At 42.1% G+C, this 26511-nt stretch overlaps 1 protein-coding gene across 3 annotated transcripts; it reads left to right on the forward strand.

The window, feature by feature from the left end:
• The first annotated feature begins 40 nt into the window (after nucleotides 1-40).
• Rrm1 (ribonucleotide reductase catalytic subunit M1) lies at nucleotides 41-26511 on the forward strand. Of its 3 annotated transcripts, none has more exons than XM_060367751.1 (19): nucleotides 41-282; nucleotides 1175-1263; nucleotides 3959-4136; nucleotides 4998-5098; nucleotides 7444-7503; nucleotides 8115-8154; nucleotides 8864-9026; nucleotides 12206-12347; nucleotides 12888-12971; nucleotides 15347-15508; nucleotides 15790-15869; nucleotides 17255-17456; nucleotides 17953-18102; nucleotides 18312-18533; nucleotides 19368-19444; nucleotides 21420-21555; nucleotides 23166-23261; nucleotides 24193-24381; nucleotides 25890-26511. In XM_060367751.1, exons 1-19 carry the CDS (start codon nucleotides 264-266, stop codon nucleotides 26076-26078), a joined length of 2379 nt encoding a protein of 792 aa, XP_060223734.1. In that variant the 5' UTR covers nucleotides 41-263; the 3' UTR covers nucleotides 26079-26511. The 3 variants fall into 3 exon arrangements, with proteins under 3 accessions (XP_060223734.1, XP_060223735.1, XP_060223736.1); XM_060367752.1 differs by lacking the exon at nucleotides 41-282 and adding an exon at nucleotides 816-834; XM_060367753.1 differs by lacking the exon at nucleotides 41-282 and adding an exon at nucleotides 860-1079.

Raw genomic sequence — 26511 nt, forward strand, 5'->3', positions numbered from 1 at the left:
GGCCGAGGGAACGGTTTCTGCCCATTCTCCCCGGGCGTTGAGGGCGCCGGAGCGTCATTCGAATTCCGTCGCTCCGCGTTGTACGTCACGGGTGGCGGGAGCGGGAAGGAGTTCGTATTTTCTCGCTCTCTCCTGGCGAGCGAGGTGCCGCCCGCCGCAGCCCGCGCGCCCAGCAGCCCGGCCCGCCTCCCGGCTCTCGTCGCCTCTCCCGTCCGCGCTCGGAGCGGCCAGCTGGTCCCTCGGCACCTCGGCAAGCGGCGGCGATGCATGTGGTCAAGCGAGGTGAGCGCCTGCGGAGCGCGGAGCGGCCGCCGCTTCCCGCCTCCCGCGCGGCTTCCCGCCTGTCAGCGGCCCGGCCTGCCTCTGCCCCGCCGGCCTCCGCCTCCCGCGCGGCTTCCCGCCTGTCAGCGGCCCGGCCTGCCTCTGCCCCGCCGGCCTCCGCCTCCCGCGCGGCTTCCCGCCTGTCAGCGGCCCGGCCTGCCTCTGCCCCGCCGGCCTCCGCCTCCCGCGGCCTCCAGCGTTCGGTCGGCCCGGGCTTGCCTGGCCTAGGGCTCCCCTCCGCGGCCGCTCGCCCGCTCGGGCCCGTCCGGAGCGCGTTCCTCCTCGCAGCCGGCCCCGAGGAGCCGCTTTTGGCTCCATTTTACAGAGGAGGGCCCAGAGGGTGGCGCGGCCAGGAGTTGTGGGTGTCTGTCTTCAGTTCTGAAAACAGGCAAACAAACAAAAAACTTCGTGGAGCTGATCTGGCACAAGAGGAAATGACAAAAAAAAAAAAAAAAAATAGACTTTATACTCCACAGTTTTTGGACAACTGTCCTTTTTCTTGTCTCTGCTGAGGTGGGGGTGTGGAATCTCCCCAGCCCCTGAGTTTTGGGGGGTTGTTTTTGTAGGTTGTTTGTTTCTTGGGACAGGGTTTTACTGTGAAGTGCTGGCTGGCCCGGAGCTTGCTTTGTAGACCAGGCTGGCCTTGCATTCACAGAGATCTGCTTGCTCTTGCCTCCTAAGCGCTGGGATAGGAGACTTTTACTCCACTCAAATTGATTAGCCACTGAGCAGTCGCCGCAGACCCCAAAGACAATCCCGTAATGAGCATGTCATTCTGGTCATTCTGGAAAGTTGATTGTTTGGCGTTGCCATCTTAATAACTGCTATTGCAAACTGTGGTTTGATTCTTCAGATGGCCGCCAAGAGCGAGTTATGTTTGACAAAATTACATCACGAATCCAGAAACTCTGTTACGGACTCAATATGGACTTTGTTGATCCCGTAAGTAAATACAGCGTGTGTCATGGGTTCTTTGCTTCATGTGATTTTATGTCTCTTATCTGTAGACCATCACTTTACTATATTTCAGTTTAAATGTGAATTTATTGCCTGAAACTCTTCTTAATTTTGATCTGTCCTTCGAGCTCTTACTTTGTAGAGAACCAGAATGTGAACAGAGGGGACAGTTGACCTGACCATTGTTCAGGCATCTTACTTATCTTTATTTTGCCACACTGTATAGAAATTAGTTATGTGTCTCCATCATCTAGAATGAAGAGTGAGGTGTATCTTATGCTGAGGTTCTCTAACAATTTTGTACATATGTATATAAAATATTTTTTGTATTTTCTTCAGTGTCCTCTTATCTATCTCCTCACCAACCTTCTTCTCCATAAATCTTCCTAGTACTGTGTGTGTGTCCGTGAGTCCTCATCTGTCCCACTTCATTTAATTAGGGCTGCTTTTATGAGCAGGGGTCTGGAGTTAGTTTTCTTGATTGAGCAAGAGCAGTTTACCAGTGATTGCATCACTGAGGAATATGACTCCTCCAGCAGCCAGTAACTGCCTCCTCAGGGAAGGGTGGTGAGCCCTCCTCTAGTCAGGGTGCTGTGCTGACCGGCCCAGGCTTGCAGAAGTCTTGTGCAGGTAACTGCAGCTGTTTGTCATAAGCTGGGCGTGACATCTCATACTGTAATCCCAGCACTCAGGGAGGCAGAGGCAGGCAGATAGATCTCTTTGAGTTCGAGGCCAGCCAGGTCTATAAAGTCCAGGACAGCCAAAGTTACACAGAGGAACCCTATCTTGAAAAAACAAAGCAAAATAAATTAGAATAAAATATATTTATTATAACTCTACATATCTTGGAGTTTTAGATAGTAATTAGAATAGTCATATGTTACTATTAGGATGAATCTAAGACCTCATCCTCTTTCATCTTTATTTTGTCGATAAGACACCTCCTAAGAGAGGGGAGGGGACTGATCGACGTTGATGGTAGTGCAATGGCAAGCAAGTGGAGTTTCTTGTTTTTAAGGCATTCTATTGCCTCATCTAACAACACATGGCACATGCAGGGATGCCTCAGTGGACCTCAGCTTTCTAGGGTGGGTCCTGTTGAGAAAGTCTGGAAGCTATTACATGTAGCACGCTGATGCTGAGTTCTGATTACTTGTCACAGCATTAGAAACTAGACGGGCTTCACTGCTCTCTTATGTGCCTGCGGAGTCAAGAAAGTGATAGCAGCAAACTGGCGTAGCCGTGCTGTAAATACAAATGCTCACAGTAACTGCCTGCACTCAAATCACGAACGTTCGAAGGGACCTATGCTTTGACCAACTTTCCCAGTTAAGCTGTGTTTAAACAATTTAGTAAGTGTGTAGACAGAACCTAGAACTTACTTTTCTCTAAAATGTATGGTGGGCCGAGGAGACGGCGCAGTGGGAAATGTGCTCACTCTGGGAGCATGAGACCCTAATTTGGATCCTAACACCCACGTGGAAAAGGCAGCTCTGGGCAACTGAAGAAAGCAGATCATAGCTGCACATCTAAATGGCCAGCCCCATATGCAGGGAGACACTGTCTCAAAGAGTAAGGTGGTTGTCACAGAGAGACCCTACCAACAGCCTTCCCATGCCGACTGTTGACCGTGCGTGTTATGTGCTTGTGGGTTGTTTGCTTTTTGTTTTTTCTTTATTTTTGTACATTTATGCTTACTACTGTGAAAGAAAATAATTGTAATCAGCTTCAATTAAAACATGCATATACAAAACTAGTTTTATGCTAACCAAGAATACACAGTAAGAACACGTCTGAAAACAAAAACAAAAACCAACAAATACCAAAAGCTATTCATATACTCTACTGTATGCTTTTGGTATTATTGATTTTATTTTACAGGGTTGCTCTGTGTAGCCTTGACTGTCTGGGACTTAATTTGTCGACTAGGCTAGCTCACAGCAATCTGCCTCTGCCTCCCTGAGTGCTGGGATTACAGATCTGTGCCAGCTGGTATTATTGATGTTTAAATTTTAAATGTTTTTTACTGAAATAAACACAAGGAGGGGTAGTTGACTCCTGCAGTCAGTTCTGGCCTTCACCGGTGTGTGCATGTGCGTGTTTACACACACAGGTATAGTAATGGGGCTGGGGGGTGGCTCAGTTGATGCTGCTTGTATTATAAGCTTGAGGACCTGAGTTTGGCTCCCCAGCACCCATGGAAAAAGTGAGGTATGATAGTGCCTTCCTGTGGGGAGCAGATACGGAGGGCTCCTGATGTTCAATGACTAGTTAGTTATCTTGCCCAGTTAGTGTCCTCAGGATCAGTGAGAGATCCTGTCTCAAAATCTGAAGTGTGTGTGTGGACACTGGAGAGATGACTCGGCAGGTAAGAGCACCCACATGGCCCCTCAGCTGTGTCTCCAGTCCCAGAGAACCTGATGCCTCTTCTGCCATCTGCTGACACACGTGCCTACTCTTTTAAAAAGCTAAATTTAGACTTTTAAAAAAGGTGACACTAAATCATTTTATATGTATAGGATACATTTCTGGAAATTGTTGGTTTATGGGTTCTTCTATTGGGATAAAGTTTTTCAGATGAGATTATATGATGTTATAACTTTGGTTGTCTTAACAATTCTTTTCAGGGGGCTATTGGTTCTTGGGAAAGCGCAGATAACTCTTGGTTGTATTGCTGTAGGCTCAGATCACCATGAAAGTAATCCAAGGCCTGTACAGCGGAGTGACCACAGTGGAGTTGGACACCCTGGCGGCCGAGACGGCGGCAACCTTGACCACGAAGCACCCTGACTATGCCATCCTGGCAGCACGGATCGCTGTCTCTAACTTGCACAAAGAAACAAAGAAGGTGTTCAGTGGTATGTCAGGAATAAAAACATTAGAAAACACTTAATATTGTTTTAAAATTATAGGAATAACAATTATATACGTTATATATGTTTCAAAGATTACATCTTATTTTAAAAAGCAGTATACAATTTATGGCAGCACACGACCTAGAACTTACTGTTTCTTTTGATCTGCTTTGTGCGTGTGTGTGGTGTGTTGAGACAGGGTCTCATGTCTGGCTGCAAACTCAGTTTGTAATTAAGCCGACCTTGAACTCTTGATTCTCTTGCCTCTCTATTCCTCAAATTTTGGGATTATGGGAATATGTCATCATACTTTCTTAAGTTTCTAGATTTAAAATTTTTATATTGATTTTAAATTATGTGTTTATTACAAATGTGCATCACAGCATGTATGTGAGGGTCAAAGGACAAAGTGTGGGAATCAGCCCCTGGGGAAGAACCCAGGTCATGGGTATTGTGAGAATACCTTTACTGGTGAGCCAGCTTACTGACCTAAGTTTTTGTTCTGAAAGAATTTCAAAACTAAAGAAAAAGAAAAATGGTGAGAAGTGCCTAATGGCTGCATTTCCTTGTTTTCCTATTTTAGCTGTATATCAGAGTCACTTGGGAATTACTGATTCTATAAAGCTGTATGGTCACTTGGGAATTACGATTCTATAAAGCTCTAAGGCCTTACATTCATTTTCTTTGAAAGACCATTTCCTCTCTATATAATATATTGTCCTATTGTTACTCAACTGAGGTGTGTTTGTTGAGTACTTTTTCTGCTAGACATTGAAGTGGGTTTGGTATAAAAAAAGATTGAGAGTCATTGTTTTAAAACAGCTATTAAGTGGTTTTGACATTCCTGTTTTTATCTTTTCTTAGATGTGATGGAGGATCTCTATAACTACATAAATCCACACAATGGCAAACATTCCCCCATGGTGGCCAGCTCAACACTGGACATTGTTATGGCCAATAAGGATGTATGTACAATATTTTTTTCTGATGGAAAATTTTTTTTATCTTTTTTTTTGTTTGTTTTTTTCAATAATGCATTTACGGCTGGGAAGCTGTGGCACACGCCTTTAATCCCAGCACTTGGGAGGCAGAGACAGGTGGATCTCTGAGTTAAAGGACAGCCAGGGCTACACAGAAACCCTGTCTTAAAAAAACAAAATCTGTACAAAGTCCCAATTTATTTCTAATATCAGAGATCAGACCTCTACTCTTGCCTGATGCGTCTAAAACAAAAAGGGGGAACTGTAGAGAGCTGCGGAATGCTATGCCTTAAAGATGGAGCTGGTTTCCGCCTTCCACCTTCCCGATGGTGAGTGCTCTCTGTCACGAACAACTCCACATTTGGCTAAGGCCGAGGATCTGGCTTGCTTCCATGTATGTGGACCTATCTGCATTGCCCCCGTGGCACGCCTGGGTTGGCTACCCAGAGGCTATTTAAGCTGTGGGCTGGCTTTCCCCGGGGTCCGAGGATTGTTCAATGTTCCTGAATAAACTGCATTGAAAAAAAAAAAAAAAAACAAAAAAACAAAACAAACAAAAAGTCCATTTAAGAACATTTAAACAGTACAAAGGGATAGATAAAAATTAATCCTCCTGCTCTAGGTCCTCATTTTCTTTAGTAGAAGCAGCTTCATTTGAGCATTAAGGCATATTTTTCTGGAGCTGTTCTGTGTATATTCTCTGTGTGTATAGTGTATGGATGATACTGTTCTCACTGATGCCATTTGCACTTAGAACTATACCTCATAAATATCAGCATTTATGAATTTGCCTCATTCATCCTATCAGTGGCATAACATTCCAATTTATAGATTATTTTCACTTTGCCCATGAGAATTCCTCTATTGATGAAAGTTTGTTTTCTAAAAGTTTTTCATTGTAATCAGAAAATATCCTTATATGATAGATATGTAGGGTTTTCTGTTTGTTTGTTTAAGTAGAACCCAGTTTTAAAATTAGGTAATAGATAAATTAGTTGATTAGCTCTCTATGTATCCACTATTAAGGAGACTTAAAAGCAAGCAGCTATTTGTAGTTAAATATAGTCTTTCTCCCTGCCCCCCCCCCTTTTTCTTTTTGGTATTTTGAGACAGGGTTTTTTTGTAGCTTTGGCTGTCCTAGAACTTAGTCTGTAGACCAGGCTGGCCTTGAACTCTGAGAGTTCTGCCTGCCTCTGCCTTCCAAGTGCTGGGATTAAAGGTGTGTACCACCACCACCCAGCTTTTTTTTTTTTTCTCTCTCTCTAAGTTGTTTGTTTTTAGATTTTATTTTATGAGTATGGATGTTTTGCTTGCATATATTTGTTTACCAGGTGGTCTTGGTGACCACAGAGGCCAGAAGAATGTATTGGCTTCTCTGGGACTACTAAAATTATGCATGATTCTGAGCTTCCATTAGGTGCAGGGAATTGAACCCTGGTCCTCTGAAAGAGCAGCTGCTCTTAACCACTGAACCATCTCCATTGCTTTTTAAAGATCTAGATGTGTAGCCTCGGTGGACCCGCTGTGCTTTTGCCTTCTGAGTGCTGGGATTGCAGATGTGAGCACCACACCTCACCCTGCACAGACTCTTGAAGACAAGTTAAAAACACATAACAGTAGCAAAGCCTGAGCCTAAAAAGGAATATTGAGAAATAGGTATATTGTCTACTACCTCAGTTCTTCTGTGCGCATTCTTAGCCCATACTTAGTTTTGATTACAAAAATGTCCTTTGAAGTTTGACAGTAGGAGGTAAGGGTTTTGATAGTATTATTACTGATAGGATCACATAATTTGCTTTGTTTTTTTTTTCCAACTGGCTTTATAACTTACCAAAGCTCTTTAATAATGACCAATTTTGTAATATTTTACTGCCGCAATAGTAATTTGTTTTAGCTCCATTAAAGGACCATGAATTTTCAAAGCCTATAAACTTACTTTCTGTTTGCTTGTAGTACATATTATTTTATTTAGTTTAAAGTGGGCTCATTGGCAATACAAAAATTTACAGCTGAAAATGGTGTTGCATGTTTATAATCCCAGCAGTCAGGAAGCCCAGTCAGGACTGTCCCTTCAAGTTAACAGTACACTGCTGGTCTACTTAGTGCATCTAGGCTAGTCAGGGTATGCAGCAAGTTCCTCTCTCAAAAGTAAAGAGCGGTACAAACATGCAATAGAATGAAAAAGTATGAATTAGAATGTGCTACCAGTTTTTTAAAGCATGCGTAGTATCCTGTATATTAGTTTTAGTTCTAGAGTCAGCTAAAAACATTAGAAGTTTTGAAAATAAGTCTTATTATTTTAATTATGGGTTCTTTTTAATTCCCTTTAGCGCCTGAATTCTGCCATTATCTATGATCGAGATTTCTCTTACAACTACTTTGGCTTTAAGGTAAATAAATAAATAATGGGTTCAAATATGTGATGGTTCCTCCTTAAATCTGAAAGTATTTTCTTTATGTTGATGACTTAGTTTGCATGCACCTGGTAATTGCAGGGGTATGACGTGCTGATACTTTGGAATCAGCAAAATTAGCTTAGTCATAATAGCTTTTGAACTTTCCAAATATTACTTCTGGGTTCTTTTAAAAATTACATGGATAATTTGTCACAATTACTCCACCTTTTACTATTTTTCAATAACTATTGACTAAGATTCAGCGTGCTCTTCTGGAGATTGATGGTCGCTCGGTTAGTGTCTAGACTGGGACAGCTCTGCACAGATGCTCCTGTGCTGCTGCCGCTGCTGCTGCTGCTGCTGCACAGCCCGTGGCAGTGAACATTGCTGCGTGCAAGCGGGCCTTGTCCAGAGATCCGCATGTCCTCTTTGCTAGAGCAGAGCAGCCACGTGATGATGCTCTAGGCTGAAGCTAGAAATGCTGAATGTTTTTCATTTCAATAAAATGATGAGATCGAGACATTTCAGCAGATCACCTTCCTATGAGTTACATGTCTGCTGTGTATTTAAAAACTGAGAATTCTTTGGCTGCTTTGCTCTTCTAGACACTGGAGCGGTCCTATTTGTTGAAGATCAATGGAAAAGGTAAGAAATGAAAATGTATGTTGTTATTATTCATTATATTGAATGTAGAGTTTTGCAGTATTAGCTAGCATTAACATTTCTATTTAGACTCTAAATAATATTTTGGGACTGGAGAGATGGCTCTGGTTAAGAACCTGGGTGCTCTTCCGGAAGACCCAGGTTCAGTTCTCGGCCCTCACATGGCAGCTCGTAATTGTGTGTAACAGCAGTTCTAGTGGGTCCAGTAACCTCTTCCATGTACCAGACGTGGACATACATATGCAAGCAACACACCCATATACATCACCAACTTATTACATGTATTTACTGCATGCATGGATGTGGGGAGGAGATACACATGCCATAGTCCGTATGTGGACGCTGCAGGCCAACGTGTAAGAGCTGGTTCGCTCCTTCAACACTGGAGTTGGACGTGGTTTGTTAGCCATAGCAAAAAGTGCTTGTGTTTGCCAAGCCATTTTGCAGCCTTCCAAATAAACCTCTGTTATTGTTTAATTGTAAAGAATAGAAATGTTGTTACCTCATGGTTCTGGGGGTTATCCCATGGTAAGAATAGCAAAAATGCCTCTGAATGACAATTGAAATAGTTTTTTTCTTGTTTGTAAAGTTTTTAGAAGTTTCTTTTGGTGGTATATTTTTTCATTTAGATGTGTTTCAGTCTAGTTATTCTGACATGTCCCAAAACTGAAAACTCCTGCTTTGTTTATAGTGGCTGAAAGACCACAGCATATGCTGATGAGGGTGTCTGTGGGCATTCACAAAGAAGATATTGATGCTGCAATTGAAACATACAACCTACTTTCTGAGAGGTGGTTTACCCATGCCTCTCCTACTCTCTTCAATGCTGGGACCAACCGCCCACAACTCTCCAGGCATGTATCATCTTTAGCTGCTGTTTGTTGCTGTTTTCTCTTTCCAAGATTTCTTTATATTAGTGTTTGGTCTGTGTGTATGTATCTGCTCCACGTGCATGCCTGTTGCTCATATTCAGAAAAGGGCATCAGATCTCTGGAACTGGAGTTAGATAGTCCTGAGCTACCATGTGGGTGCTGGGAATTGAACCCAGGTCCTCTGGGAGCATCCAGTGCTCTTAACCACTGAGGCAGCTCTACAGCCCCTAACGCTGCTTTTTCAAGTGGCTTCACTAGGGAACTAAGAAAAAGCCAGGTGGTTCACCACCTGCTCTGACTAAATAGTTGCGTTTTGGCACAATCTCTAACTGTTAGGTAGCAGGTTAGAAGGGGCACATGCTGTTAGCGAGAGCGCTGCGTAGCCGATTGTGGTGGCAGGTGGCAGCTGAGCATTTTATTTTACACGCTGTTGAGCAGGGAGTTTCTGATAAGGGATTACAGGTCACTTATAGTCCAAGGAAGTGTTTTTTTTTAAGAGGCTTATGTAGCTCAGAAGGAGATCATATGCTTAGCATGCACAAGACCTTTGGGTCAAGTCTTTTCAGCACTATTAAAATGATTAGTGAGAAAAAAATTAGTAAGTATCTAGACCTAGTTAAAAGATGCCTGCAGTCATTTAGTTTAAGAATTATGAAAGCATTAAGGAGGTGAAGTAGAGATTAAGGGGAGGGGGCAGGTTCCTAAGATACATGGGAATTAAACTGGTGGAATTTGTGATGTTCCAATGTGGTTAAATTCTGTTCTTGAGTTTATGGACAGAATAACGGGATTACTGATGATGCCTTAGCGGTGAAAGGAATCACAGTTAGAGTGTCTGGACTGAGCTAAAAGAAATGCCCTTAGAAAGTCTGTATCCCAGGAATTCAAGAATATGCCAGTGTCTATACACATATCTCACCGTATTCATACTTATACAACTCACTGCTGTTTTAAATCAAATACATTAGCAAAATTGTTGTAGAATAACCTTCTTAATTTGGTAAAAGATCCCCACTAAGAACTTAGATCTAGGCTTAAAGAGGTGGCTCAGAGTTGAGAGACTCGTGACTCTCATAGAGGACCCACTTCTGGGCTCCAGCACCACATGGTGGCTCGTAACCATCCATAACTCAGGTTCAAGTGACCCGACACCTGACAGGCACGCATATAATACACATATATACATGAAAGCAAAACGCTCACATACATTAAATAGATAGATAGATAGATAGATAAATAAGTGAAGCTGGGTGCAGTGGCTCACGCCTGTAATCCTAGCAGAGACAGGTGAATCTCTGTGAGTTTGAGGCCAGCCTGATCTACAAAGTAAGTTCAGGTCAGCCAAGGCTACACAGAGAAACCCTGTCTCAAAACAAATAAACAGACAAACAAATAGATAAAACCAAAACCAAAACCAGTAGCTCTGTTCTTGCTTTTAGTGTGGTAGTGAGGCCTGAGCAAGCATTGTAAGGTAAGAAAAAGAGATTGAAATGATTGAAAATGGAGGCATAAAGAGCACAGATAGGCTCTTTTTCTACATAAAGAGTTCAAGAGTATCTATGGACAAATTATTAGAATTAAAAAGATCTTAGCAAGATATTTATATGTAAGTTTAATATGTATAAATTGTGTTTCTGTACCTTAGCATTTAGCAAATTTAGTTTAAAATGTGCTATTCAGAGCCAGGCATGATGGGTGTACTCGTGATCTCAGGGGGTAGAGACAGAAGAATTAACATTTTGGGGCCACTCTGCTCTCCATAGAAGATTGACAGCCAGCCTGAGCTATATAGGGAGTCAGCGTCCAGGCTGTAACTTAGTGAGTGGTACAGTGCTTGCTACTGTAGGGCCTTGAGTTTCATTCCTAGCACCCAGCTGTTAAAGAATCTTCAGAGCAATGTTGGGAATGGTAGTCCTGAGGGGAAGGATAAAAAATTCAGTGCCAGCCTGGTCTTTGGTGACATCCTCATAAACAAACAAATAAATAGAGGGAAGGAAAGCAGTTTTTAGACGAGCAAGTAAGTTGAAAATAACCCAGCAACCACTGGCAAGCACAGAGACATATGGGATAGTCATGCAGTGGAAGGCTTTACAACCATGGAGATAAATGAAGACTACAAATCTTAATAGGAATGAATCGCTATAACACTGAGTTAAAAGCAGGCTTCAGAAGGATAACTAATTGTAGGAATTATAATTAGCCTCTGGCACCTTATTTCTTGAGGTAGATGCTATATAGATATATAATCTTTCTTAATACCTGACTATTTTATAGAAAGTCAGTGAATAGAATCTGAGTAATTTAACATTCAAGATGATGAAGTGACCCTGATAGAGTAATGCTCATGAATTGAGAGCCTGAGGAGACAGAACAAATGTTCAATGGAGGGGCTATTAAAACAAACAAACAACAACAAAAAAACCACAGCTGTAGGCTAGGCGGTGGTCGCACGCACCTTTAAATAATAATTAATTAACTAACGATTATTTATTTATTTTTAGGTGAAGGCACTGGGAGGCAAAGGCAGGCAGATCTCTGAGTTCAAGGCCAGCCTGGTCTACACAGTTTTGGGACAGCCAGGGATAAATAGAAATGTCTCAAAATCGATCCCCACAAACAAACAAAAGACTAAGGGCACTATATTTTTTATGTACACATCAAAGAATTGGGTGACCGTTAGGCATGTTTTCAAACACACTTCATTTTTAGGTCCAGGTATGGTAGTGCCCAGCACTGTGGAGGCAGGTAAGATCAGCCTGGTCTTGAGACCAGCCTGGGCTACATAGTGAGAGAGAGACCGCATCTAAAAACAAAGACCTTCGTTTTTCTTGGTGTACTAACAATTGGAAAAGTCTGATGTATGTTCAAGAATTTGTTTGAGAAAATTAATTTTGGCACATAACTAGTGTGGTAAGAACCAGGCTGATATTTGAGGCTGATCTGTGTGACTTCCTTCTGGACTTAATGTCTAACATAGTTAGCCAGGTTAATTTAAAATAACACGTTGATGTGTCATATTCACTAAAAGGAGAATTCCCATCTTCTGAAAGCACCTAGGAACTTTGTAGATTCTGGATCTCTCATTTGCTTGACTTAACTGGCTAGATCATCTAATCATTTGTCACAGATCTTGCTTTAGTTGTCCTGTTTTCTTCCTGTAGCTGTTTCCTTTTGAGTATGAAAGATGACAGCATTGAAGGAATTTATGATACTCTGAAGCAGTGTGCCTTGATTTCTAAGTCTGCAGGGGGAATTGGTGTTGCTGTGAGCTGTATTCGGGCTACTGGTAGCTACATTGCTGGGGTAAGCATAAGTTGTATGACTTTTAATGCTAATTATGTGTATGATACAGAGGGCATACTTTGATTTTGTTGTTGTTGTTGTTGTCGTTGTTTTTTTGATTTTTCGAGACAGGGTTTCTCTGTGTAGCCTTGGGTGTCCTGGACTCACCCTGTAGACCAGGCTGGCATTGAATTTACAGAGCTCCACCTGCCTCTGCCTCCCAGTGCTGGGATTAAGGCATATAGTGCACCACCGTGCCCCGCTCTCATGGCTTTCAAATTACAATTTAGCTACCTTGGTTTTGAAATTCTTTTGACTTAGTATTATCTCATTATAATTAGGGTCGTGGTAAAGTAGCTGAACATATAACAACAATGTTGAGCACTGCTCTCCTTGCTAAGGCAGGCGTGGAGAACAGGCCAAACTTCATAGGTGGTCACTTAGAAGTGAGTCACTGTTTTGACAAAATGTCAACAGTTCTTACTTTGGGGTTGTTTTGTTCCTTTCTTTGTTGAGCCTTGTGTCTCACCCAGATGCCTTTATTGTTGACCTTTCTTTCAGACTAATGGCAATTCTAACGGCCTCGTACCAATGCTGAGGGTATATAATAACACAGCTCGGTATGTGGATCAAGGTGGAAACAAGGTATAGTTTGTTACTGCCAAGTGCTGGGAATCAGAATTAAAAGTCTCTAGTTAGGAGAGTTGGGTGAGTTATATAGTTTACTTTGTTTTTAAAGATTTATTCTTAACCACCATGTGGCTGCTTGGGAATTGAACTCGGGACCTCTGGAAGAGCAGCCAGTGCTCGTAACCTCTGAGCCATCTCTCCAGCCCCTTATTTTTACTTATATGATTAGTATATCTGTGTGTGAGCATCTGCATGTGGGTGCTGATGGGGGCCAGAAGGCGGCTGAGCTGTCTTCTTAGCCCTCCTGACTTTCTAAGTGCCTTCTTTCCTTCCTTCCTTCCTTCCTTCCTTCCTTCCTTCCTTCCTTCCTTCCTTCCTTCCTTCCTTCCTTCCTTCCTTCCTTATTATTTTTTGTTCGTTTGTTTGTTTTTAAGACATAATCTTGTTTTGTAGCTCTAAGCTGTCCTCAGACTTGCAGTGCAGTCTGGGCTGGTCTTGACTATTGTGTGATTTTAACTTAATTAAATTAAAGAGACATGAATTGCTTATTTAATATATAGTTGGATGGGTTTTAACAAAAGTGTACCTCACTGGCCAGGTGTGGTACATGCCTTTAATTGGAGGCAGGCCAATCTCTGAGTTCAAGGCCAGTTTGGTCTACAGAGTGAGTTCCAGGACAGCCAAGGCTGCACAGAGAAACTCTGTCGTGAAAAACAAACCAGTGTACCTTGAGTAACTGCCATACCAGTTAAGATACAGGACACCTTTATTATCCCAGGATGTTTGCTAATGTACTCTTGTGTTCAACCACTGCTATTACTTTCACCCACACATGCTTTATCCCTGGCTCTTAGTAGTTACTGGTCTGTTCAGCTCTCTTAAAGTCATTTTATATTTAATTATTTATTTTCTTATTTGTAATGTGTATGTTTGAGCATGTTGTGGTACACAGGTGAAGGTCAGGACAGCTTTGGGGATTGGTCATCTTCCATTATGTGGTTTCTAAGCATTGAGCTCAGGTTGTCAGGCTTGGTGGCGAGTACCTTTACTCCTTGGAAAATCTCACAAGGATTTATTCGTTATTTTGTAAAGATTTATTTTCATTTTATGTCTATCTTTTATCTGTGCGTGTGTATGTATACCACACACTTGTGGAGAACAGAAGAGGGTATCAGATACCCTGGAACTAGAGTTAGAGAAGGTTGTGAACTGCGTGTGGGAACCTAACCCAGATCCTTTTCAAGAACAGCAAGTGTTCGTACCTACTGAGCCTTCCCCCGCCCCCTTTTTTTTTTTTGAGACAGAATCTTGAACTAGCTATGTAGCTGAGGCTGGCTTTGAACTCCTGATTCCCTTGTCTTTAGCTCCCAGGCATGAACCAGTATCCCCAGTTTAACACCTAACCTTGAAATAGGTTTGTAGTAACTCATCCTGGATTTTCATAGGAGACAATAGCCATGTGGCAAACACCTTTCGTCCCAGCACTTGGAAGACAGAGGCAGGACAATCTGAGTTCAAGACCAGCCTGCTCTGCAAAGCAAGTTTCATACCAACCAGGGCTACACAGTGAGACCCTATCCCCAAAACAACTAAAACCCACAATAAAAACCCCAAATGAAACTCCCCGAGAGTTGAGAGGATTGGGTTGTTTATCCAGAGCTATTAGATTTACTACCAAAGTGGATGATTAGTCATCTACCAGTTATGAATTTTTATCTAATGGTCTTTGACAACCTTCATGAGACAGGTCACCATTTGCTTGGTCAGCCCTGGCTGCCCCTTAATTCTTGATCCTTTTGCCTCTCGAAGTGCTGAGATTCCAGGTGTGAGCAACCACGCTCAGCCAGATCACTCTTAACCTTGAGTGAGAGTGCTTGGTAAATAAAGCAGCTTGTCTTGGACTGACTGACGCGGCATGGTATAAAGTGGTCTGCGCTGCAGATGAAGAACCTGCAGTTTGAACAAGTGCATGCTCCTCTGAGCAAGTTGTTTTTGTTCCAGATTTTTTTAGATTTATTTGTGTGTGTGTGTGTGTGTGTGTGTGTCACATGTGCATTCAGGGTCTGGAGGCCAGATGAGGGGTCAGAACTCCTAGAATTGGAGTTATAGGCAGTTGTGAGCCACCTACTGTGGGTGCTGGGAGCTGAAGTGGGATCCTCTGTAAAACCAGTAAGTCTGAACTGCTGAGCCATCTCTCCAGCCCCCAAATTTTCTCTCTCATTTCTGTTCTCCTAAATTTTTAAGAAAAATATTGTGTACTTTTTTGGCATTTTACTTATTTCACTTAATTCATAATGAAGATGAAAGGAGATGTTAAAGTACTTTGTAAAATATGAAGCGTCTGTGTTTTATTTTGATTCTGATGATAATGCTGACATAATTACCTTTAGCGCCCTGGTGCATTTGCCATTTACCTGGAGCCTTGGCACTTAGACATCTTTGAGTTCCTTGACTTGAAGAAGAACACAGGGAAGGAAGAACAGCGAGCCCGGGATCTCTTCTTTGCACTTTGGATTCCAGATCTCTTCATGAAGCGAGTGGAGACTAACCAGGTTAGAGGGCTCTGAGCCTGTGCACACAGCAGCTTGGTTCTTAGGAGCTTTGTTCTTCAGTCCTTCCCCCGTGGGGTGCCACAGATGGCAGCTGTTCTCAAAGGTAGATGCTACCTGACCTAAGTGCTTAAAAGGTCATACAGACAGGTAGCACTACAGTTTTAGACCCCCAGACTGTTGGCCTCTACACCAGATTTCTGTGCTAGCCCTCTTCTTACAGTGTTTGTGATGGGTTGTGGCTGCTGCGTGGCGTCTCTCATGGCCGGTGCTCTTCTTTGCAGGACTGGTCACTGATGTGTCCAAATGAGTGTCCCGGTCTGGATGAAGTTTGGGGAGAGGAATTTGAGAAGTTATACGAAAGGTATGAGAAAATACTAATGTAAGCATTTGAGCCATGGTTTCTCTTACTCGGGGCGCCCAAATGTCAGAAGTGTTTGTGGTGGGCTCAGGCCAAGGCCCTTGAGAGCATTTGCCTACCATATTGTGAGGCACCAAGTTTGATCCCTACCGTTGGAAAAACAGAAAAATATTTAATCATTAGCTCATTTCTAGGAATCTTTGAAAGTATCTAGAAGAGAGTATAGTTATTAATTTGATTTTTGTTAGATGTTTTTTCACTTTTTTACCAAAATTAGTATTTATCTTCTCAAAATTTGGGTGCTTTGCATTTTTTATTAATCCTTACAAAAACTGAGATAAAGACTATCTGAGTCGCTTTATGGTATAGTACTTTAATTGAATTATTTTGGTCTTCGGGGCACCATTGTGCCACAGTGCGTATATGGAGATCAGAGGACAGCTTACCGGAGTTGGTTCTTTGCTTCCACTGTGTGGGCTCCAGGGCTCAAACTCAGGTTCTCAGGTTTGGTACAAGTACCTTTACTTGCTGAGTGATCTCTCTGGCCTCAGTACACCACTTCTGATAACATAAATCACAAGTAACTAGGATACACATGCTAATGGTTTATTAAAATTAACAGTGCTAAATTTTGTTGTGTTTTTTTTTTTTTTTTGAAGCTTAAGGGCAGTTTCACTAGAGTTTAAGAAAAACAACAGGGCAGGCAAACTATCAATATTAGCAGCTGCAGGGATGGAGATGTATAAGAGGAAGAAAGAAATCCATGCCCTTTCAGGTTAGGGTCCAAGAAAGTAGGCAGCATTAGCAGGAGAGGGGCTTCAGAGGAAGAAAGCCCAGACCATCAGGGAAAGCATGCCCAGGCTTCCTTTGGTCAGAATCTGAAGGAAAAGCAGCAGTAGATGTAGGCTGCATGACAGAAGCTCTGTAAGCAGGTGACAGAGTTTTCATGGAGGTTTTTGTTCCTTTTTATTTTAAAAAGTATTGATTTGGTGGGGTCATGGGTCATTTGAAGTTATCTAAAGCTGCCTGGTTTTCTGGTGGTCTTAGCTGATAAAATGAATTTCAGGGTTGGAGAAATGGTTTATTACTTAGGAGTGCTCATGCACAGTCTAAAGGCCCTGATTTAGATCTCAGATAGCCAGATAACAAGACTGCTGTCCTGGAAATACCAGTGAATCCAGCTCTGGCTTCCATGTGCACAGGCGTGTGCACTCATAGCCCACATGCACACATACTTACACATACACTCAACTGATGAACCAGCCTTTTTAAAAATGATTATTTTCCTTTTCCCGTTAGTAAAACTTTGAGAATTTGCATAATTTTGTATTTTAATGTATTCTTCCTAGGATGTGAATATTGAAATAATACTAGCTTTGTTTTTTCAGTTACGAGAAGCAGGGTCGTGTCCGCAAAGTCGTGAAAGCTCAGCAGCTTTGGTATGCCATCATTGAGTCTCAGACAGAGACGGGCACCCCGTACATGCTCTACAAAGATTCCTGTAATCGGAAGAGCAACCAGCAGAACCTGGGAACCATCAAGTGCAGCAACCTGTGCACGGAGATAGTGGAGTACACCAGCAAGGATGAGGTAGGAGAGACCCAGCAGGGCCAGAAAGGCGGCCGCTCTTGTGAGCCCTCACTGGGGTTCACTTGAAGTGCGTGGTTCAAGGAAGTTTTGTTCACCAACACGGAAAAAATAAAATTATATGGCAGAGTTATGCTAACCAAGCTGTAATTTAAAAATAGTAATTTAGCCACCCTGGAGAATGGAGTGTGTCAGGGTGCAGTTGAGAACTATTCCAGTGTTCTGAATAGTGCAGCTCTCACCTGTGACCGGTAGCGGATACGTAGAGTCAGTGGGGTTTAGAAAATGTACTGATACATGATGGGAAACCCCAAGTTTAGGGACTGGAGATTTAGCTTGGTTGTGAAGAGGTTACCCAGCAAACATTAATAAAGTTTTTGAGTTTGGTCCTCAGGACTGGTTTTGGGAGTGGTTGTAAATTTTCACATCTGATAGTTCTAAAGGCTATAGTGAAGAAGTCAGAAGTATGTGGTTCTGAAACCTTTCTTTGTTATTGCAGGTTGCAGTTTGTAACTTGGCTTCTCTGGCTTTGAATATGTATGTCACACCAGAACATACGTATGACTTTGAGAAATTGGCTGAAGTCACTAAAGTCATTGTCCGAAACTTGAATAAAATAATTGATATAAACTACTACCCTGTTCCAGAGGTATGAATATATTTCTCTGCTGATTGGTCATTATTGAATCCAAGATGGAGGACACTTATCTTCATCTGCAAGTCCTAATTTAAATGGATGTCCTCAGAATGGTGTGAGAGAACTGAAATGAAGAGGTGTATGGGTCAGTGGGGTAGAACGCTACCTTTGATCTCAGTGATGTTTCCTTGTCTTGTTTTCCCAAATCTTTTGGCACAAAGGCACACTTGTCAAATAAACGCCATCGGCCTATTGGAATTGGGGTACAAGGCCTAGCAGATGCTTTCATTTTGATGAGGTATCCCTTTGAGAGCCCAGAAGCCCAGTTGCTGAATAAGCAGATCTTTGAAACTATTTATTACGGAGCCCTGGAAGCAAGCTGTGACCTCGCCAAGGAGTATGGCCCCTATGAAACATATGAGGGATCACCGGTCAGCAAAGGAGTAAGTATATGGTTGAGATTTTGCCTGGGAGCACCAGTTACGGGCTGAATAATGACCCCTCCTCAAACACCCCATTCCCTGGAACCTGGGAGAGTGTGTTGGTTTGCTTGCAAAAGGGTGTTTACAGATGTAGTTAAGGACTTGGAGATGGGATTGTTCTGGGTTATTGAGGCCTAGATTTATTCAAGTGGAACCTAAATCCAGTGATCACTGTCCTGCAAGAGACACCATGACATTTAGGATATTCCCAGATCCTGTCTACATTCAGTAGAGGAGATAGATTATCCATGGCTATGACACCAGTGACTGGAACCTGGGAAGCCCTCTTAGAATTCTGTCTTCCATGCTGCCTTTTCTCTCAATAGTATGTCTCTTCTGTATAAAGATTAAGTTTTGATGTTTCTTTTGATACTTAGAAATTAAGATTTTCTTATTTGTAGCTGGTCGTGGTACCACATGCCCGGAATCGCAGCACTCAGGGAGGCACAGGCAGGTGGATCTCTGTGAGTTCAAGGTTAGCCTGATCTAAGAGTCCAGGACAGCCAAGGCTACACGTAGGAAACCTGTCTCCAAAAACAAAACAAAAAAGATTTCCTAGTTTGTAGATCTGCAGGAATGTGGTTGGGAGGAGGTCCTAGGCCGCTGATCATCAATAAGCTTAATGGAGCTGTGTCTAGGAGACTCACTGGCGCTGATTTTCCTTAATGTATGGACTGCAAGACGGCATTTGCTGCAGTGTGGGGATTTGGCAGTTAGCCATTTTTTTTAATTTTTTGGTCATTGTTTTACATTGCCTTAGAGTAACATCATAAATGTGGAATATTTATTTCTTAGATTCTTCAGTATGATATGTGGAATGTTACTCCTACAGACCTGTGGGACTGGAAGCGTCTCAAGGAGAAGATTGCAAAGTAAGTAGAGGTGTGTGAAGTAGTATGGAAGCCAGGAGGCTGGATTTCCAGCGCTTCAGGAGGTAGATATGCTACTGTAACTTCTGAAATGGGGCTAGCATGCCCTAGCTCGCAGAAATGGCTTTGGAAAATAAACTAGTAATATGAAGGTTGTTTGGCACGTTGAAAGCCTTTCAACACACAGTAGGCATTTCAATATGAGTTGCTGAACACTTCATGCCTGTCAAGTTGTTTGTTTGTTTTAATTTTAGATAGGGTCTTCCAGCATTGCTCTGGCTTTCCTACAACTTATTATGTAGACCAGGCTGGCCTCAAACTCACAGAGATCCTATTCTCTGCCTCCCGGGTGTTGGGATTAAAGGCATGCACCACCATCTCCTGGCCCAGATAGGTCTACTTTTAAAAAATGATTTTACTCTTTTATTCATTGCTTTGATTTTATTCATTAGGCCATATGTATATAGTGCCTGTGTGTGTGTGTGTGTGTTTATTGTTTTTTTCAATAGGATCTTACAGCACAGCCCTGGCTGGCCTACAACTCACTGGACAGACAAGGCTCGCTGCAAACTTGTAGACTACCATGCCCTACCTTAAGTTTAGAAACAAAATAGAAAACAAAAACTGTCCTTTGAATTTCTGCCAGATGCTTGTTCCACAAAACAACAGAAGCCAAATTGTTTTCCCAGAGATAAGCCTTGTTGATGGTGTGTCTTTTTAGGCTTCTTCCGTGTACATACACATGCAGTTTTGTCTTGTAAATGTGATTGAACTTGACATATTCTGAGACTGTTTAGTGCTTTGGTTTGGAGATCTTTTAGTCCAGTTAGATCTTAATGTTTTAGCAATTACAGATGATTCCAAAGTTGGAATCTGGCAAGAATGACTTGAAAGCATTTTCTTTCTATAAACATGATGTTGGGGTTTACAGATGAGGAAGTAAAAGCGTGAGATAACTAATGTCTTAACATCTAGAAAGTGACAGTGGCATTACCATTGTAGTTATATAAACCAGCTGAGGACCTGAGGTTCAACGCTGAGCACCACATGGGTCCACAGTTGTAGAATGGAGGAGATAGGCTGTCTGTATTACAGGGGCTCACCAAATACAGACAGTGCAGACAGAGTATGTGCAGGTCACCAGAAATGCTGATAAACAGGTAATTGTTTTGACATTTGTACTTGTTGCCCACCTGCTTAGGAAAATGCTATGGAGTTGGTCGCTATACATTTTTAATTTTTAATATTTATTGTGTGTATATGTATATTGGTACACATGTAGAGGTCAGAGGGCAGCCTGAAGGAGTTAGTTGGTTTTCTCCTACCATGTTGAACAATATCTCCCTTCTGTATATTGAACTCAGGCTTGGCAGAAGATGCCTTTACACACCGAGCCATTTATAAGCCCTGGAGTTGGTATCTCTTTGGCTAAGCTATGGAGATTTCTAAGTATGTTAAATAGTATATTCTTTTTTAAATACTCTTGACAATTAAAGTGGAAATTTAACTTTTTAAAAGCTAATAATTGCTAGTAGGTGAAGTCAGCATTTCTTCTGAGAGTAATTGTTCCCTTTACACAGATATGGAGAGTTGTAGTGATACACGACTAGTTCAAATGAATGTCTGATTCTGTGGCTGCTCAGGACTGAGTTTGGTTTCCCTGGGCGGAATATTGCATTGAGTGCTATGTGTGACTCAAGTGCACAGGTCTGGTGTACCCGTGAGGACTTTGTACAGCTTGCTAGCAGCTAAAACGGTGCTGCTTCTCTCAGAGGCAGACATTTCAGAACTGTGAGCAGTGGCGTCTGGGCTGTGGACTGTACTCCTATTGGAGTCTATTGGAGTTGGTATGTGAATTAAGTGCCTCTGTGATGGTACTCCTGCATCTGTCTATACTAAGTGACCAAAAGCGGGGGTAGCTCCCTTCTTGACAGACTGTAGCCCTAGCACTAATCTCTAAAAATCTCTTTCTTCCAAGGTATGGTATAAGAAACAGTTTACTTATTGCCCCAATGCCTACTGCTTCAACTGCTCAGATCCTGGGGAATAATGAATCCATTGAACCTTACACTAGTAACATCTACACTCGCAGAGTCTTGTCAGGAGAATTCCAGGTGAGACGTTCACAATCAGATGTATAGAGTCTCTTCTGAAAGCCCAGAGTAAAAGCTTTCTCATGATCCGCTTAAGTTACCAATGAGCAGAGGTATAGTATGAAAGTGACTGTTTTCTTTGTTTAAAACAGTATCAGGTAGCCCAGGCTGGCCTCTGGCATACCATGTAGCTGAGGATGACCTTGAACAGATCATTTTTCCTCCACTTCCCAGGTGCTGGGATTACCTGGCTGAGTCAGAGTTGATGACATGAGCCTAACTTTTTTTAGGGGGAGTAGAGTGGTTGTGTTTTGACACAGGGTTTCTCTGTGTAGCCTTAGCTGTCCTGGAACTTAATTTGGAGACCAGGCTGGCCTCGAACTTAGAGCTCTACCTGCCTCTGCCTCCCTGAGTGCCAGGACTAAGGGCTTTGCCCTGCGACTGCCTGGCTTTTGTTTTGTATGTTTTAAGAAGCCCCACTGTAACTCAGGCTGGCCTCCAGCTTGCCTTCTGAGCGAGCCTGGTTCTGCCTCTGCATACTTGAGTTATAGGTATGTTTCACCACTTCCTGCATGATGTTCCGTATATGCTAGCTCACATGCCTTTAATACCTCGTGGTTTTAAAGGTTTCTATAGAAGTGTCATTATTCAGCCGTGGTGGCTTGTATTTATAATTCCAGCACTTGGCAAACTGAGGCAGGAGGGTACTCTCGTTTTAGGCTAGCCTAGGCTACATAGCTTTCCCCAAGGGTCAAAAATTATAAATTAAAAAAATAATGTGGGTTACCAGTTGTCCTGAAATAAGTTTTTGTGAGGTACAGGGAAGCTGCTCTTCTAGTTATTTTGTTGAAGTATTTAGTGTGTGGTCACTTTACAAACCAAAGAAGAATCAGTCTATATATGCATACTCAGCTTAGACAATGCTGTTTTTTTCCTTCTTTGCAAATGCCATATCTTTTCTTTAGCTTTTTAAAGCATTTGAGGGGCGGGGGGCATGCTCTTGCTGTGCCATGCACGTGTCAGGACAACTGGGAGCTGTTTCTGTTCTTCCACCATGTGTGTTCCAGGGAGGAAACTCAGATTGTATGGTGGCACATGACCTTCAGATTGATTTTATTAATTCTGTGTTGGGGAGAATGTGCACCTGTACATGCAGGTGCCCTTGGAGTCTTAAGGTGATGCTGCAGAGGACCCAGTTTAGTTCTCATCTCCCACCCCGGATGGCTCACATGCCAGCGTCAGGGAATCTGTTCTCTCTGGCTTCCGTGGATGTATACACACATGCGATCAAAATAAAACCCTAAAAGATTTGCAAAAATCCAAGATAGATGTGGTGATCTGATGTATATGTGTGATGCATGTATATGTGTACATACATACGTGTGTGTGTGTGTGTGTGTATACATTATAGAGTGATTGCCACAATATATTGTTTCTTTCATAGTAGATGTTAAGACCTTAAAGGAATGTAGCTTTGTGTGGTGAAATGGTCCCCTCCGTTTTGTAGAAAACAATGGAGTGTATATAAGTAATTGAGCTGTCTTACTTATTTTGAGCGCTAGTCCTGGGATCCTGTGTAGGCCCTGCCAATGCTATTTTATTCCTTGACATGTTATCCGCTTCTTCATCAGATTGTGAATCCTCACTTACTGAAAGATCTTACTGAGCGGGGCTTGTGGAATGAAGAGATGAAAAACCAGATTATTGCATGCAATGGCTCCATCCAGGTACATGCCAAAATAACATGTGCTTTCTAGGAGCTGAGCTCAGCACTGTAGTGCCATCTCCCTTTGTCCAGGCAGTGTAGAGAAAAATGGCCTTTTACCGTGTCCTTGAGGCTCTATTAATGTACATGTATGTCTGCATTGTTACGCTAGGCTTACACACATCTTTACATAGTGTTATTGTTTCTCCAATAAAGCAGCAGTTCTACTTTTTCTGAACAACTGGGGAGCTTTTAAAACCTTTAAGCTTGGGTTGCATTTATTGCTAATTTAGTATAAGTGTCAGGAATTCTTACACCTTTTTTAAAACCTGAAGTTGAGCATGGGGGACTAAGAGAAGTGGTCCAGAAGGTAGCTGTGTGAGATCCACAGCATTTTTGTGTAGGTAGATCCTTGGGTCACTGGCCAGCTTAGCAACTCACCTTCTAACTTTCAGATTTTCATGAGGCATCAGTCAGGTTGTGCATTTTAAAACAGGCAGCTATAGGCCTAAGAAAACCTGCTTTATTTTGACTCTAAGTGTAGTCTGGTGTTCTGGCTTTCTTTATCAAATTTAAAGGAGTTTATCGCACTGCTTCCTTTGATTGGGTCCCTGTAAAGTCCTGATTTATTTGTGTTTCTGTTGTTTATTGGCTTAACTCTTTTCCTTTCTTTCCTAAATACATCTAGAACAGTAATTATTTGGTCCATAAGCCAGTTCAAGATGGATGTTTAAATCACTGCATCAGCTTTATATTTGGTTGGTTAGATGAAATTTTATTGACTTTCTAAGCAAGAGATAAACAGTGTGGGCTAACTTGCTCTAAGCCTTAAGATACTAACTACATAGCAGTGTCAGATCTGCAAGATCAGACCAAGCATAAGTGACCTGTTAGTTATTTGCTTTCTTTAGTGGGAATTAAAACATTGACAGCACATGGTTTTCCTTTTCCAGAGCATACTAGAAATTCCTGATGACCTGAAGCAGCTCTATAAGACTGTGTGGGAAATCTCTCAGAAGACTGTTCTCAAGATGGCAGCTGAGAGAGGTGCTTTCATCGATCAAAGCCAGTCTCTAAACATACATATTGCTGAGCCTAACTACGGCAAACTCACTAGTATGCACTTCTATGGCTGGAAGCAGGTTGGTTGACATGCTGAGGAGGTCTTAATTGCCAGCTTGGGATATTTCAGAGTTGGAGTAGTTTCTGTTCTAACTGCCTTTTATGTATTGCTATCTCAAAAGTTTTTTCACTTTAAGTGTTGAAAGTCATGATTGGTTTTTATGGCAGCTCATAAATCCTTTGGGTTTTGTTTCTGTTCAGCAGTTGTGAACTGCCTGAAATGGATGCTGGGAGCTGAACACTCAGGTCCTCTAGGGGGTGGGAAGTATTTTTAAACTACTGAGCCATCATCCAGACTTTGTTTTAGGTATTTTTATTCCATACAATGTTTTGATTGTAATCACCCTTAACTACTCCTAGATCCCCTATCTCCCAACTCCCACAATTTTGTGTTTTCTCTGTCTGCCGCTCTTTCTCTTCTTTTAAGTAGACCACCAACTTCAATTTGTCCTTTCCATACACTTCTGGGTGTGGGACCAGCCACTGGGATGTTGCCTTTCTCTCCCCAAGAAACCATCAACTGTCTAGGCCTCCTCTGTTAGGGTGGGATCTTATGAACTCCAGCTAGAACTATGACGTGCCAAAGATAAAATTTTCTGGGTCTCTGGCTCCGACGGTCTCCTCACTTCTATGTACAGTTTCTTTCCTTTTCTTTTTTTTAACTTTTTTTTTTTTAAGATTTATTTTATTTATTTATTACATATACAGTGTTCTGCCTGCATAACAGCAGAGGGCACCAGATCTCATTATAGAAGGTTATGAGCCACGTGAGGTTGCTAGGAATTGAACTCAAGACCTCTGAAAGAGGAACCACTGCTTTTAACCTCTGAGCCATCTCTCTAGCCCTATGTACAGTGTTTTAAGCCTTTCTTTTTCTTCAGCTGACCTTTCTGCTCCAGACCATCTTATAAGATGTTGCCATTTCCAAAGCTGTCAATCCACTACTCAGAAGCATTCTTTTTCCCTACTTTATCCACAGTGCATGAGACAGGTATACACTGTTGCCAGCTGCAAAGTGCTGTAGTTCTGTTTTGTGTTATATTCTTAGGCCTTGACATGTGAGAGGCTGCTGAGGTGTTCCAACAGATCGGCTTTCTTACTTGATAGGCTATCGTCTGCTTGTCCCGGGAATATTGGTCAGGAAGGTGACCCTTGTGTAGTATTTATAGTCTGTTCTACCTAGACAGTCTCATCCCTAAATAGTTATAGTCTAAAGCAGGCATGTTATTTTGTACAAACCTGGAACTAAAATGTAAAACTAAATACAATTGAACTTGACATTCCAAAGAGGCAGTCCTAATTTTAGCAATGAAAAACCCAAGGCTTACCTATTTATTTAAGCATTTTTCAGGGTACATTGTAGAGGAGATGAAATTGCAAGTTTGAAAAAAAAGAGTTTTAGTTGTTTTATAGGAGTACATTTGAAGTTTTAAAAATTCATTTTGTAACTGATCAAATGGGAATAATTTTTAACAAAGTCTGGTGTTCTCCCGGAGAACGTCCTAATAGCTGTTTGTCTCCCCTGTAGGGTTTAAAGACTGGGATGTATTATTTAAGGACGAGACCTGCCGCTAATCCAATCCAGTTCACTCTGAACAAGGAAAAGCTGAAAGATAAGGAAAAGGCACTAAAGGAGGAAGAAGAGAAGGAGAGGAACACAGCAGCCATGGTCTGCTCTTTGGAGAACAGAGAGGAATGCCTGATGTGTGGATCCTGAGGAAAGGCCTGGAAGAGCCGGCTCTCCATTGTAGCAGACTTCATGAGCATAGATAGGCATAGTGGGCTTGCTTGATTATGGGAAAGCTTTGCCGGACCTTACTGCCAGGACAGGAGTCCTTGATTTACAGTCTGTTTCTACATAGTGTAAACGTGACTTTTAACAAAAGAAAACAAAAAACCAAACTCAGCTTTGATATTAGAAATCAGAGCGGAGGTTTTGGGAATACAGAAGAGCCACCTTGGAAATAGATGGTGGCTTAGGAAGGCTCTTCTCTGTCCAGCAGCCATGTCTTACCATTTCAATTTCAGCAAAGAAATTTTGTTTCACTTTGATTTCCTAGACGTAAAATCAAGTGATAACTCATCAGATGAAGATGCGTATCTAGATAAACTTCTATAGGTCATTTTGAAATAAAAACATTTCTAAGTGA

Source organism: Meriones unguiculatus, chromosome 14 (genome assembly GCF_030254825.1).
Source record: "Meriones unguiculatus strain TT.TT164.6M chromosome 14, Bangor_MerUng_6.1, whole genome shotgun sequence".
NCBI lineage: Eukaryota > Metazoa > Chordata > Mammalia > Rodentia > Muridae > Meriones > Meriones unguiculatus.

Bases quoted from the DNA above. Each gene is read 5' to 3' on its own strand.
- Rrm1 (XM_060367751.1), top strand. The intron at 5,099-7,443 runs GTATGTACAATA...AATTCCCTTTAG, and splicing joins TTGTTATGGCCAATAAGGAT to CGCCTGAATTCTGCCATTAT. The intron at 12,348-12,887 runs GTAAGCATAAGT...CCTTTCTTTCAG, and splicing joins CTGGTAGCTACATTGCTGGG to ACTAATGGCAATTCTAACGG.